Consider the following 12,870-nt stretch of genomic DNA (forward strand, 5'->3'; position numbering starts at 1 on the left):
GAAAGGGAAAAAAAGTGATCCGGGCAACTACAGGCCTGTCAGTTTGATATCTGCAAGGTCCTGGAAAAAAAAATTGAAGGAAAAAGTAGTCAAAAGACATTGAGGTCAATGGTAATTGGGACAAAATACAACATGGTTTTACAAAAGGTAGATCGTGCCATATCAACCTGATCTCCTCCTTTGAGAAGGTAACAGATTTTTCAGACAAAGGAAATGCAATGCATCTAATTTACATCTATTTCAGTAAAGCATCTGATATGGTTCCACATGGGGAATTATTAGCTAAATTGGAAAAGACGGGGATCAATATGAAAATTGAAAGGTGGATAAGGAACTGGTTAAAGGGGAGACTACAACGGGTCGTACTGAAAGGTGAATTGTCAGGCTGGAGGGAGGTTACTAGTGGAGTTCCTCAGGGATCAGTTTTGGGACCAATCTTTTTTATTACTGACCTTGGCACAAAGAGTGGGAATGTGCTAATAAAGTTTGCGGATGACACAAAGCTGGGAGGTATTGCCAATACAGAGAAGGATCGGGATATTATATAGCAAGGTCATCCAGATCTTCTGAACTGGAGTAATAGTAACAGGATGAAATTTAATACTGAAAAGTGCAGGGTCATGCATTTAGGAATTAACAACAAGAACTATTGTTATAAACTGGGGAGGCATCAGTTGGAAGTAACAGAGGAGGAGAAGGACCTCAGAGTACTGGTTGATCACAGGATGACTATGAGCCGCCAATGTGATATGGCTGTGAAAAAAGCTAATGTGATCTTGGGATGCATCAGATGAGGTACTTCCAGTAGACATAAGGAGGTGTTAGAACTGTTATACAAGGCACTGGTGAGACCTCATCTAGAATACGGTGTGCAGTTCTGGTCTCCCATGTTTAAGAAGGATGAATTCAAACTGGAACAGGTACAGAGAAGGGCTACGAGGATGATCTGAGGAATGGAAAAACTGTCATATGAAAGGAGACTCAGAGCTTGGCTTGTTTAGTCTAACCAAAAGAAAGCTGAGGGGAGATATGATTGCTCTCTATAAATGTTTCAGAGAAATAATCCCTCTCCCTCCCTGGTATTTATTTAAGCTCACTACCAGTTTGGACACAAGAACAAATGGATATAAACTGGCTATCAGGAAGTTTAGACTTGAAATTAGATGAAGGTTTGTAACCATCAGAGGAGTGAAGTTCTGGAACAGCCTTCCAAGGAGAGTAGTGGGGGCAAAAGACACATCTGGCTTCAAGGCTAACCTTGATAAGTTTATGATGGGGGTGGTATAATGGGATAAATTAATTGCCAAAATTAGGCTGTCTTTGACTACTAGCGATAAAATATGCCCAATGGCTTGTGATGGGATGTTAGATGGGGTGGGATCTGAGTTACTATAGAAAATTCTTTCCTGGGTGTCTGGCTGGTGAGTCTTGCCCACATGCTCAGGGTTTAGCTGATCGCCATATTTGGGGTCAAGAAGGCATTTTCCTCCAGGGCAGATTGGCAGAAGCCCTGGGGGTTTTTGCCTCTCTCTGCAGCGTGGGGCACGGGTCACTTGCTGGAAGATTCTCTGCACCTTGAAGTCTTTAAACCATGATTTGACGACTTCAATGACTCAGACACAGGTTTGAAACAGGAGTGGGTGGGTGACATTTTGTGGCCTGCATTGTGCAAGAGGTCAGATTAGATGATCATAATGGTCCCTTCTGACCTTAAAGTCTATGATTAGCGATTATCTCCTCAGTCAATTCCTTGAGTATTCTAGGATTTATTTCATCAGGCCCTGGTGACTTGAAGACATCTAACTGGTTTAAGTAATTTTTAGCTTGTTCTTCCCCTACTTTAACCTCCGATCCTACCTCATTTTTACTGCCATTCACTATGTTAAACATCCAGTCACTAACCAACCTTTTTGGTGAAAATTGAAACTAAAAATTCATTTAATACTTCTGCCATTTCCCACATTTTCTGTTATTGTTCCCCTCTCCCCCCACCCATCTCCCACTGAGGAACAGGCCTGCCCTGTCCTTGGTCTTATTCTTGCTTCTAATGTACTTATAGAATGTTTTCTTGTTACCCTTTACATCTCTAGTTAGTTTAATCTCATTTTGTCCTGGGCCTTTCTAATTTTGTCCCTACGTATTTGTGTTGTTTATATTCATCCTTTGTAATTTGACCTAGTTTCCACTTTTTGTAGGACTCTTGAGTTTCAGATCATTAATGAACTCCTGGTTAAGCCAGATAATGGTCTGGAGAACTCCTGCCCTCTTCCATCAGAATATTTAGCAACATGGTCAGCTGTCTATTGTTTACTGGCAAACAGTTTCTAAACAACCATGCAACCCAGCAGAAAATCCTCAGAATGTGTGAATGTTGCCAGTATGCATCTTCTTTTAAAGAAAGTAGGGCTGTCAATCAAAAAATCACATTAATCATTCTGTTAATAGAATAACACTTATTTAAATATTTTGGATGTTTTCCACATTTTCAAATCTATTGATTTCAATTACAACAGAATACGTAGTGTACAGTGCTCACTTTATATTTATTTTTATTACAAATATTTACACTGTAAAAAATAGTATTTTTCAATCCACCCAATATAAGTACTGTAGTGCAATCTCATTATCATGGAAGTTGAACTTACAAATGTAGAATTATGTACAAAAATAACTGCACTCAAAAACAAAACAATATAAAACACAGAGCCCACAAGTCCACTCAGTCCTACTTCTTTTTCAGCCAATCGCTCAAACAAGTTTGTTTACATTTGCAGGAGATAATGCTGCCCGCATTTTGTTTAAAATGTCACCTGAAAGGGAGAACAGGTGTTTGCATGGCACTGCTGCAGCTGGCATCGCAAGATATTTACATGCCAGATGCACTAAAGATTCATAAGTCCCTTCATGCTTCAACCACCATTCCAAAGGACGTGCATCCATGCTGATGATGAACTCTGCTCGATAAGGATCCAAAGCAGAGCATATTGACGCATGTTCATTTTCATCATCTGAGTCAGATGCAATCAGTAAAAAGTTGATTTATTTTTGGTGGTCTGGGTCCTATAGTTTCCACATCAGAGACTTTTAAGACTTCTGAAAGCATAGTCCATACCTCACTCCTCTCAGATATTGGAAGGCACTTCAGATTCTTAAACCTTGGGTTGCATGCTGTAGCTATCTTAGAAATCTCACATTGGTACCTTCTTGTGTTTTGGTCGTCAAATCTGCAGTGAAAAGTGTTCTTAAAATGAACAACAACGTGTGCTGGGTCATCATCTGAGACTGCTATAACATGAAATATATGGCAGAATGTGGGTAAAACAGAGCAGGAGACACACAATTCTCCCCCATGGAGTTCAGTCACAAATGTAATTAATGCATTATTTTTTAAATGAGCATCATCAGTATGGAAGCATGTCCTCTAGAATAGTTTCCAAAGCATGAAGGGGTATCTGAATGCATATCTGGTAGTAAATACCTTGCAACACCAGCTGCAAAAGTGCCTTGAAAACACCTGTTCTCACTTTTGAGGTGAGAAGCGGGCAGCTTGTAAATGTAAACAAACTTGTTTAGCCAATCCCAAAGACAAACAAGATAAAGACTGAGTGGTCTTTGTAGGCTCTATAAGTTTTAGATTGGCTGAGTGCAGTTACATAACAAAAAGAAAAAAAAAATCTACATTTGTAAGTTGCACTTTCACAAGAGATTTCAGTATAGTACTTGTACGAGGTGATAAGCAAAAGAAATGGTATTTTTCAATTCATTTTTACAGTGCAAATATTTGTAATAAAAAACAGAGTGAGCACTGTACACTTTGTATTCTCTGTTGTAACTGAAATCAATATATTTGAAAACGTACAAAAACATCCAAAAATATATAATACATTTCAATTGTTTATTAATAGTGCTATTATAATGGAGATTAATTTTTTTTAAAAATGTGATTAATCAGGATTCATTTTCAGTTAATCACGTGAGTTAACTTCGATTAATCAACAGCCCTAAAACAAAGAATTTATCAAATCAACTGGAGAAAGATTTGGTGGGGAAAAAAAAGCATTGAACCAACAAATTGAGGTCCAACATCTAGACATCAGAATGTTCAGATATTCTGATTCACGATTAAGTTTTTTAATCAATTAAGCCATTTTTAAAAAATATGTACCTGATAGTTGTAGGCAGGCTGGTATCCTACAGGAACTTGCTGTTGTATCAGCACAGCTTGCGACCCATAAGGGTATGCCTGGGGGGGGGAAAAACAAAAAAAACACAAAGTTTTTGCATTTCATAGGTTAAAGAGATTAGGTAAAGTACATCTACACTGGGTAGATTTACTAGGTATAATTTCTGGCTCTGGTAAACCTACCAGCACCAGTTGATTGAGATAGCACACTAAAAATAGCTGCCACAGCTACATGGGCAGCAGCATAGGTTAGCTGCCCAAATACATCTGTGGAGAGTCAGGTATACTCAGGGGGGATAGCCCACATAGTCATAGCTACATGCTATTTTTAGCACAGAAGCTTGATGACAGCTAGCATGGGTATGTGTACATGAGCCAGTAGTTACATTTCTGATCGCAGTGTGGACACATCCTAAGTGTCTAAGACCTATTTTCAAAAGGGAACTTAAGGACTTGTCTACACAGCTACCTACAGAGTGGCAAGCCATGCGGTGAATCTACAGCACATCAACTTGCTGTGCAGTAACATCCTGTGTGGCCAGTGTTTATCATAGCCACAGAGTGCAGCTTGGTGGGATTTCACTGCACTGGAGCAGTTTCCATACGGGACATCCCCACTGTAGACCCAAACCTTGGCTTGCCACAGAGTAAGTCAGTCTCACTGAGCCTCAATGAAACTTTTAACATACACCTATCACAGAACTTTCCTTAGGGCTTCTTGACAAATACTGAGTTTGCAGCAAGCTGGCATGTAAATAATCTAACTCACACTAGCTTTCTGTGCACTAAACATTTATATAGACAAGCCCTTAGTTGTGAGCTGCATTTGAACAGGAATGGAAGTAGTTGCTTCTAACAATGAATTTATTTTAACCAGATTCTGAGTTTAGGCAAAGTAAACAACTCACTTCCATTAGTTTAACATCAACAGAAGTCTGAAGTAGATTGTTCTGAGGATATGCAAGGTTTCAAGCAGTTGAGTTAGAATGAAATATCTGCCCCTCTCTCCAAAGTGTTCCACTATTGAATTTTTTAAAATCCTCCCCCTACTCTCCTTTAACTAAAGGTTTATCTAGAACAGCAGTTCTCAAACTGTGGGTCAGGAGCCCAAAATGGGTCACGACTCTGTTTTAATGGGGTCACCAGAGCTGGTGTTAGACTTGCTGGGGCTGAAGCCAAAGTCATATCCCTACTGTTAAGAGACAAAGCCCAAGGGCTTCAGCCCTGGATGGCAGTGCTCAGATTACAGGCCCACTCCCTAGGGCAGTGGGGCTTGGTCTTTGGCTTTGACCCCACACCTGGGGCTCAGGCTTCAGTCCCCCCTCCTGGTGTCATGAAGTAATGTGTTGTCAGAAGGGAGTCACAGTGCAATGAGATTTGAGAACCCCGGATTAAGAGTTGTTTAATGAGGACTTGCAACTGGAAAACTGAAGTAAGGTTTTACAGAGAGTTTATTTTTGGTTTGTTACAGCTCTTGTTTGATGCTAAATGGTAAAGCCCTTCCAGTCTACTTAAAACTATTTCAGCATATGAGGTATTAGAATCATTCCCATTCCCCAAATTTCCTTCACATTTTAGAGCCAACTCAGTGCACATTTACCAAGTATTTTACTTTTAGTAAGTTATTTTCTTAACTCACCATGGGTTGCATGCCTGTTTACAATAAATATTAGATTTGGTCATATTTAGTAGGCAATGAGGTTTGGGGGAGGTGAGAGGAAAAGCTATTAGGGGATCCGCCCAATGTGGTGTTGGGAGGGAACAAAGCATGATTACAGCTTAGAAGACTACTGCATAGACATGTATGAGCATGCATTCCATTTCCCCTCATTAGATGTATAAAGATATCACTGAAATGGTGATACTGGTCATGCCCACAATAATGGTATATATTACAGGAGTGAGTGCAATATTTGCGTTTTACACAAAGGTACTGTACCAATCCAGAAGCAAACAAACTGTTTTGCCCGGAGAAAGTGTTGATAGAGCCAGCTTTGCTGTTCCATACCTTGTTAATAAAAGGGATGCTGTACACTAGTCCTCTAACTTACTCTCAAGCGAAAATCAAGAAGATTTTTCAAATAAGTTTCTCAGCTCAAGTGTTATGTGAAGAATTGTGTGCTTTGGGAGCAACCTCCAAACTACTCAAGATCTCTTAGGGCTTGTCTACATCACAAAGTTGCAGCGCTGGTGAGGGGGTTACAGCGCTGCAACTTAGGAGGTGTACACATCTGCAGGGCATCACCAGCGCTGCAACTCCCTGTTTGCAGCGCTGGCCGTACTCCCGTTTTGTCTCGGGTGTAGAGGATCCAGCGCTGGTGATCCAGCGCTGGTAATCAAGTGTAGACACTTACCAGCGCTTTTCTTGACCTCTGTGGAATAAGCAAGTATCCCAGCATACCTGAGGAAGCCTCTCTGGTAATCAAGCAGGTATCCTTCCCCACGGTTTGCTCCGGTGTTCTCCAAATCCCCCCCCCAAGCGGGTCTCCTTCCCAGCGGTTTGCAGGAGGGTTTGGGGAACGCGAGAGCAAACCGCGGGGAAGGAGATCTGCTTGCTCGGGGGTTCGGGGAACGTGAGAGCAAACCGCGGGGAAGGAGATCTGCTTGCTCGGGGGTTCGGGGAACGCGAGAGCAAACCGCGGGGAAGCATGTCTCCTTCCCCGGTTTGCTCTCGCGTTCCCCGAACCCCCGTGCAAGCAGATCTCCTTCCCCGCACCCCCGAGCAAGCAGGTCTCCTTCCCCGCCGTTTGCAGGGGGGTTCGGGGAACGCGAGAGCAAACCGCGGGGAAGGAGATCTGCTTGCTTGGGGGTTCGGGGAACGCAAGAGCAAACCGCTGGGAAGGAGACCTGCTTGCACGGGGGTTCGGGGAACGCAAGAGCAAACCGCTGGGAAGGAGACCTGCTTGCACGGGGGTTCGGGGAACGCGAGAGCAAACCGCGGGGAAGGAGACCTGCTTGCTCAGGGGTTCGGGGAACACTGGAGCAAAACCGGGGAAAGAGACCTGCTTTCCCGCGGTTTGCTCTCGCGTTCCCCGAACCCCCCTTGAAGCCGCCCAACAGCGCTGCAGTGTGGCCACATCTAACACCACTTGCAGCGCTGGTTGCTGTAAGTGTGGCCACTCTGCAGCGCTGGCCCTATACAGCTGTACTAATACAGCTGTAACAACCAGCGCTACAAAATTGTAGATGTAGACATACCCTTATAAGCTAGGTTACTTCCCCCATTCTCTTTTCTTGCTCCATTCTGTAGCATTACCAGGCTGAAGATTTTTGCCTGGAGCGAGGAATGGGCAACAGGGGATGGATCACTTCATGCTTACCTGTTCTGTTCATTCCCTCTGAAGCACTTGGCACTGGGCACAGTCAGAAGACGACAGGATACTGGGCTAGATGGACCTTTGGTCTGACCCAGTAGGACCATTCTTATGCTTTAGCTTTATTTGAAATCAACAATCTCCCTACATACAATGCTTCCTTAGCTCTCATCCACTTGTGCTACACTGATGACATCATCATCTGGACCCATGGTAAAGAGGCCCTTGAGGAATTCCACCAAGATTTCAACGATTTCTACCCTACCATCAACCTCAGCCTGGACCAATCCACACACGAGGTCCACTTCCTAGACCAGGGGTCAGCAACTTTTCAGAAGTGGTGTGCCAAGTCTTCATTTATTCACTCTAATTGAAGGTTTCGCATGCCGGTAATACATTTTAACGTTTTTAGAAGGTCTCTCTCTTTAAGTCTATAAACTATTGTTTTATGTAAAGTAAACACTTTTAAAAAATGTTTAAGAAGCTTCGTTTAAAATTAAATTAAGATGCAGATCTTAGTTTAGTGCAGTGGTTCTTAACCTGGGGTGCATGCACCCCCTGGGGCAGGGCTGGTGCAAGAATATTTTGCACCCGAGGCAAAACTTCCACCTTGCACTGCCCCCATCCCCTTGCACATCAGTTCATTGAGGGGCAAATCCCAAAGAGCCTTTATAGACACCAGGGGCCAGCCGTGTCCAAGAGCTCCTTCCCAGATTAGGTTCCCCCACTCGCTGCCCCCTGAACTCCCTGAGAGGCTGCACAGAGTGTCCCACTTGCGGCAGCAGTGAGCCCCAGCCATGGAGGGGCTGGTGCGGTGCAGGGGGGAAGCAGCCCTGCAAAGGTGGCAGTGCTGCTAGCCGGCAGCAGCCATGCCCCCCACCGCCCCTCCTGCCCAGGCTGTGGCCCGGCGCCCCACAGCGGCTCCTGCAGGCTTCAGTGGATGTATGCGGGCGATAGCCCTCATGAGCCCCCCGGCTCCCCCCTCACCTAGGGTTACCATATTTCAACAATCAAAAAGCGGGGAGAGCCCTGCTCTAGCTCTGCCCCCATCCACTCCCTCCCATCCCCGTCAGAACCCCCTCCCTCCTTGTCCCCTGACTGCCCCCTCCTGAGACACTCCCCACCCTAACTGCCCCCGGAGGACCCTATCCCCAACTCTTATCTACATCCCTCCCCCAGACAGACCCCCAGGACTCCCACACCTCATCCAACCACTCCCCACCCCGACGGATCCCCAGAATTGTCGACCCAACCAACCCTCCCCCTGCTCCCCAACTGCCCTCCGGGACTCCCCTTACCATGCCCATGCCAGTGAGACACTGGCTCCACATGGAGGCAAAACTCCAACTCCATGTGGAGTGCTGAGGCTGTGGGAGGGGCAGCAGAGGCTGACACTCCCAGCAGCCATAGAGCCGAGCACAGTGAGGGAGGAGCCGGGGGGGCGCACCTGCCCGGGCTGCGACCCAGTGCTTCCCACCCCGGGGGTGGGGGGGAGGGGGCGAAGGGGACTCCTGCAGCAGATGCATGCAGGCAGTGGTCCCCGTGCACCCCTCGGCTTCCCCCTCACTGCGCTCGGGCTCTGCAGCTCCCAGGAGTGCAAGCGACCACCGCCACCCCCCCACAGCAGGCTCAGGGCCCCACGCCCTGGTGGCTCACATTCCCGGGAGCTGCAGAACCCGAGCGTGGTGAGGGGAGAGCCAGGGGGCACGCCTGCCATCAGTCTGGGGTCCCAGCCACCGGCCCCACTCAGCTTCCTGCTGGCTGAGTGAACGGAACCCCAGGCTGGCAGGATGCTGAGTGGGACCAGCAGCCAGGACCCTGCTGCCAGGCAAAAATCGGCTCGCATGCCGCCTTTGGCACGTGTGCTGTATGTTGCTGACAACTGTCCTAGACAGTATGATGCTAATAAGCGATAGTCACATAAACACCACCCTATATCAGAAACCTACTGACCACTATATTTATCTACATGCCTTCAGCTTTCATCCAGACCACACCACACGATCCACTGTCTACAGCCAAGCTCTGAGATACAACCGCGTTTGCGCCGATTCCTCAGATGGAGACAAACACCTAAAGAATCTCTATAGAGATTCTTAAAAACTGTAATACCTACCTGATGAAGAGAAGAAACAGATTGACAGAGCCAGAAGGGTACTGAGAAGTCACCTACTACAAGACAAGCCCAATAAAGAAAGTAACAGAATGCCACTAGCTGTCACCTACAGCCCCCAACTAAACCAGCACATCAAGGATCCACAACCTATCCTGAAGGACGATCCATCACTCTCACAGACCTTGGGAGACAGGACAGTCTTTGCCTACAGACAGCTCCCCAACCTGAAGCAAATCTCACCAGCAACTACACACCACACAACAAAAACACCAGCCCAGGCACCAAACCCTGCTACAAACCTCAGTGCCAACTCTGTGCACATATCTATTCAAGGGGCACCATCATAGGACCTAACCACATCAGCCACACCATCCGGGGCTCGTTCACCTGAACATCTACCAACCTGATATATGCCATCATGTGCCAGCAATGCCTCTCTGCTATGTACATTGGCCAAACCAGACAGTCTCTACACAAAAGAATAAATGGACACAAATCTGACATCAGGAATCATAACATTCAAAAACCTGCAGAACACTTCAGTCTCTCTGGTCACTCAGTAACAGACCTAAAAGTGGCAATTCAACAAAAAAACCCTTCAAAAACAGACTCCAACGTGAAGCTACAGAACTGGAATTAATTTGCGAACTGGATACCATCAGATTAGGCCTGAATAAAGACTGGGAGTGGTTGGGTGATTAAAAAACCTAGACTTAATTTCCCCAATACTAATTTCTCCCTACTGTTACTCACACCTTATTGTCAATTGTCTGTAATGAGCCATTCTCTTATTTCAAAAAAGAGATTTTTCCTCCCTTGGTATCCTGCTGTTAAATTGATTTATCTCGTTAGACTGACCTCACACTTGGTAAAGCAACCCCCCCTATCCTTTCATATATTTATACCTGCTCCTGTATTTTTCACTTCATTCATCTGATGAAATGGGTTCTAGCCCACAAAAGCTTATGCCCAAATATATTTGTTAGTCTCTAAGGTGTCACAAGGACTCCTCACTGTTTTTCTTAGCTACAAAGCTTCCACAGTACAGAGGTACTTTGTGGGTTAGTAACTGGCTGCAGATACCAAGATTCTATAAAGCAGAAGACTCATTTGAAAGACATATTGAGGCGGTATTTCTAAAGCAGGCAGAACTGTCAATTTAGAGGACAATACTGTCCGCACTTGGCTTATTTGCTATTGTTACAGCTAGATTTTCATTTTTAGGGGCCTGAATGTCAAAAATTCAAGTTCCTATTGTACATATTTCAGAGGCCATGCAAGTGTGGCTCTCAAAAGTGTTATATTCTAGTGCTTTGAAGAACTCAGTTATGATCCAAGATCAGACCATAAAGAAATAATCTTACCTGAACGTACTGAGTTACTGGACTCATCATAGCTGGGGGAGGCATGTATGTTTCTGTGTTTTGATTACTCCACACACTATGAAACTGTGGCACAGGAGGATTAAAACCCAGATGTCTGGGTTGCACATGGTAAGCACCTAGTTTAGAGAGACAAAGGAAAGATGATCCAAAACGGTTTAACAGTAGTTTAGGCCCAAAATTAAGGTTTTGTTTGAGTTCAGATATGTATTTTTCCATGAATTTTTTAAAATTTAAATTTAAAAAAGTAGTGCAGGATAACTGATAAGTTCAGCAGTGTTTGCAATTTACATGCTGGGGCATTTTGATAGTACAAAATTTATCAGTTTGCTCTCTTTGCCAAAACCAAGTAAAAAAAGTCTCAGTATTGACTGGTAATTACTTAGATTTTAGTTTAGTTGTAGTACTTTTAATACTAATAAAGCAAGATTGTAAATATCACAGATAAATAAATTACTTTAATATCTTACATATAAGCCAGCATCCTTTCATGAGGAAACAAGTTCAAGTTCCAGTCTAGATGTACTTACATAAATTCTGTTGTTTTCTGATTGCTGGGCCCAGCTTCAGTTTTTTACCATGGAAGTTTATTTGTGACTGGGGTGGTGGTGGTGGTGTGGGAAGAGGGGAAACACAGAAAAACCATATTACTATACTTTCAGATTCAATGACAGGTCAATAACTATTTTTACATCAATCTAAAAGTACACCTACATTTACAGCAGCATGTAGAGTACAGAGACCGCATGCACACCTAGCATGGGTATAAATAGCAGTGTGGACAGTGAGGTACAGCTTAGAAGAGTAGAGTTCCCTACATACCTGAACACCCAGGGTATATAAACTACTCTGCTCAAGCACACTGCTATTTTTAGTAGTCTAGCATCTCACTGCTATAGCCTTTTTTCACAGCCGTGAGGCTACAGTTCTCTTGTACTCTCTCTCTCTCATTTCTTTCAGTTCATAGTGCAGATTTTACATAATTTGGTCAGTGTATCTTGCCCTTAACTACTCGAGTGTGTTTGAATGGCAGCTAGGAGTGGACAGAATGGACTTTGAACAGACACCTCCACACAATAAATCTAAAAACGTGTTAGTCTTATTTTTGGCTAAGTAAGTTGTGTAAAAAAATCCCACTTCAAGAGCAGGGATGATTTTAGAAAGATTGTAATCAGCTATTTTGAATGCTCAGTCTTAAACTTTGCCTCTTCCTATTAATCTAGTCCAGATTCTCATTTAACCTTTAGACAGCTCAATTTTCCTGTTATTACCCCCACAAACCAACCACCGTACTGCATTCTTTGTTACAGAATACAGATATGAATATGAACATCCTCAAATAGCTAAGTAACTTACTTCCACTATTTTCTGAACATCCACATTGTCCAAAAAGGATACAAATCCATATCTGTAAAGGAAAAAAAGTTCAGTGTGACTACTGCACAACCCACAAGCCTGTTTTGAACAAGACTCAAAAGCATAAAATTGGGTTACTGTATGCCAAAAGACAGACAAGTCCAAGTCAATATCCTTCCCTTGGACTCTGCAAACCAAAAACCGATGCGAAGGTGTATTTATTACAAGGTGCCAGCTAGCATCCAGTTAAAAGGATTTGATTCTCATTTCAGACTGGGTGCGATCTGGTGCAATTCACTTAATCTCTGTCTTCATTTCGCCAATTTGGGAAACTGGGATAGTATTTGGTCCCATCACAGAGTTGATGTGAGACTTAGAGCAACAGGAGTTTATTATATTAAGCATGGACAACACAGTAGTTTTAAATCAAAATTGGTCTTCTGTCTAGCACATTACCAATAACCAAGACTTCCAGTTATCCAAGGTACATCACAACTTGCAGGGGAAAGTTTGGGGCAA

The 12,870-nt window shown here is 44.0% G+C and overlaps 1 protein-coding gene across 1 annotated transcript in view; it reads right to left on the reverse strand.

Moving 5' to 3' along the window:
* Positions 1–12,870, reverse strand: part of DAZL (deleted in azoospermia like) — a 38,743-nt gene that overhangs the window by 24,884 nt on the left and 989 nt on the right. Inside the window, exons 3-6 of the mRNA XM_030549332.1 lie at positions 12,352–12,403; positions 11,526–11,592; positions 10,978–11,114; positions 4,166–4,243 (exon numbers count right to left, since the gene is read on the reverse strand). Of these exons, the coding sequence (XP_030405192.1) occupies positions 4,166–4,243; positions 10,978–11,114; positions 11,526–11,592; positions 12,352–12,403 (334 nt within the window). The remainder of the gene's footprint in view (positions 1–4,165; positions 4,244–10,977; positions 11,115–11,525; positions 11,593–12,351; positions 12,404–12,870) is intronic.

This window comes from Gopherus evgoodei, chromosome 2 (assembly GCF_007399415.2).
Source record: "Gopherus evgoodei ecotype Sinaloan lineage chromosome 2, rGopEvg1_v1.p, whole genome shotgun sequence".
NCBI lineage: Eukaryota > Metazoa > Chordata > Testudines > Testudinidae > Gopherus > Gopherus evgoodei.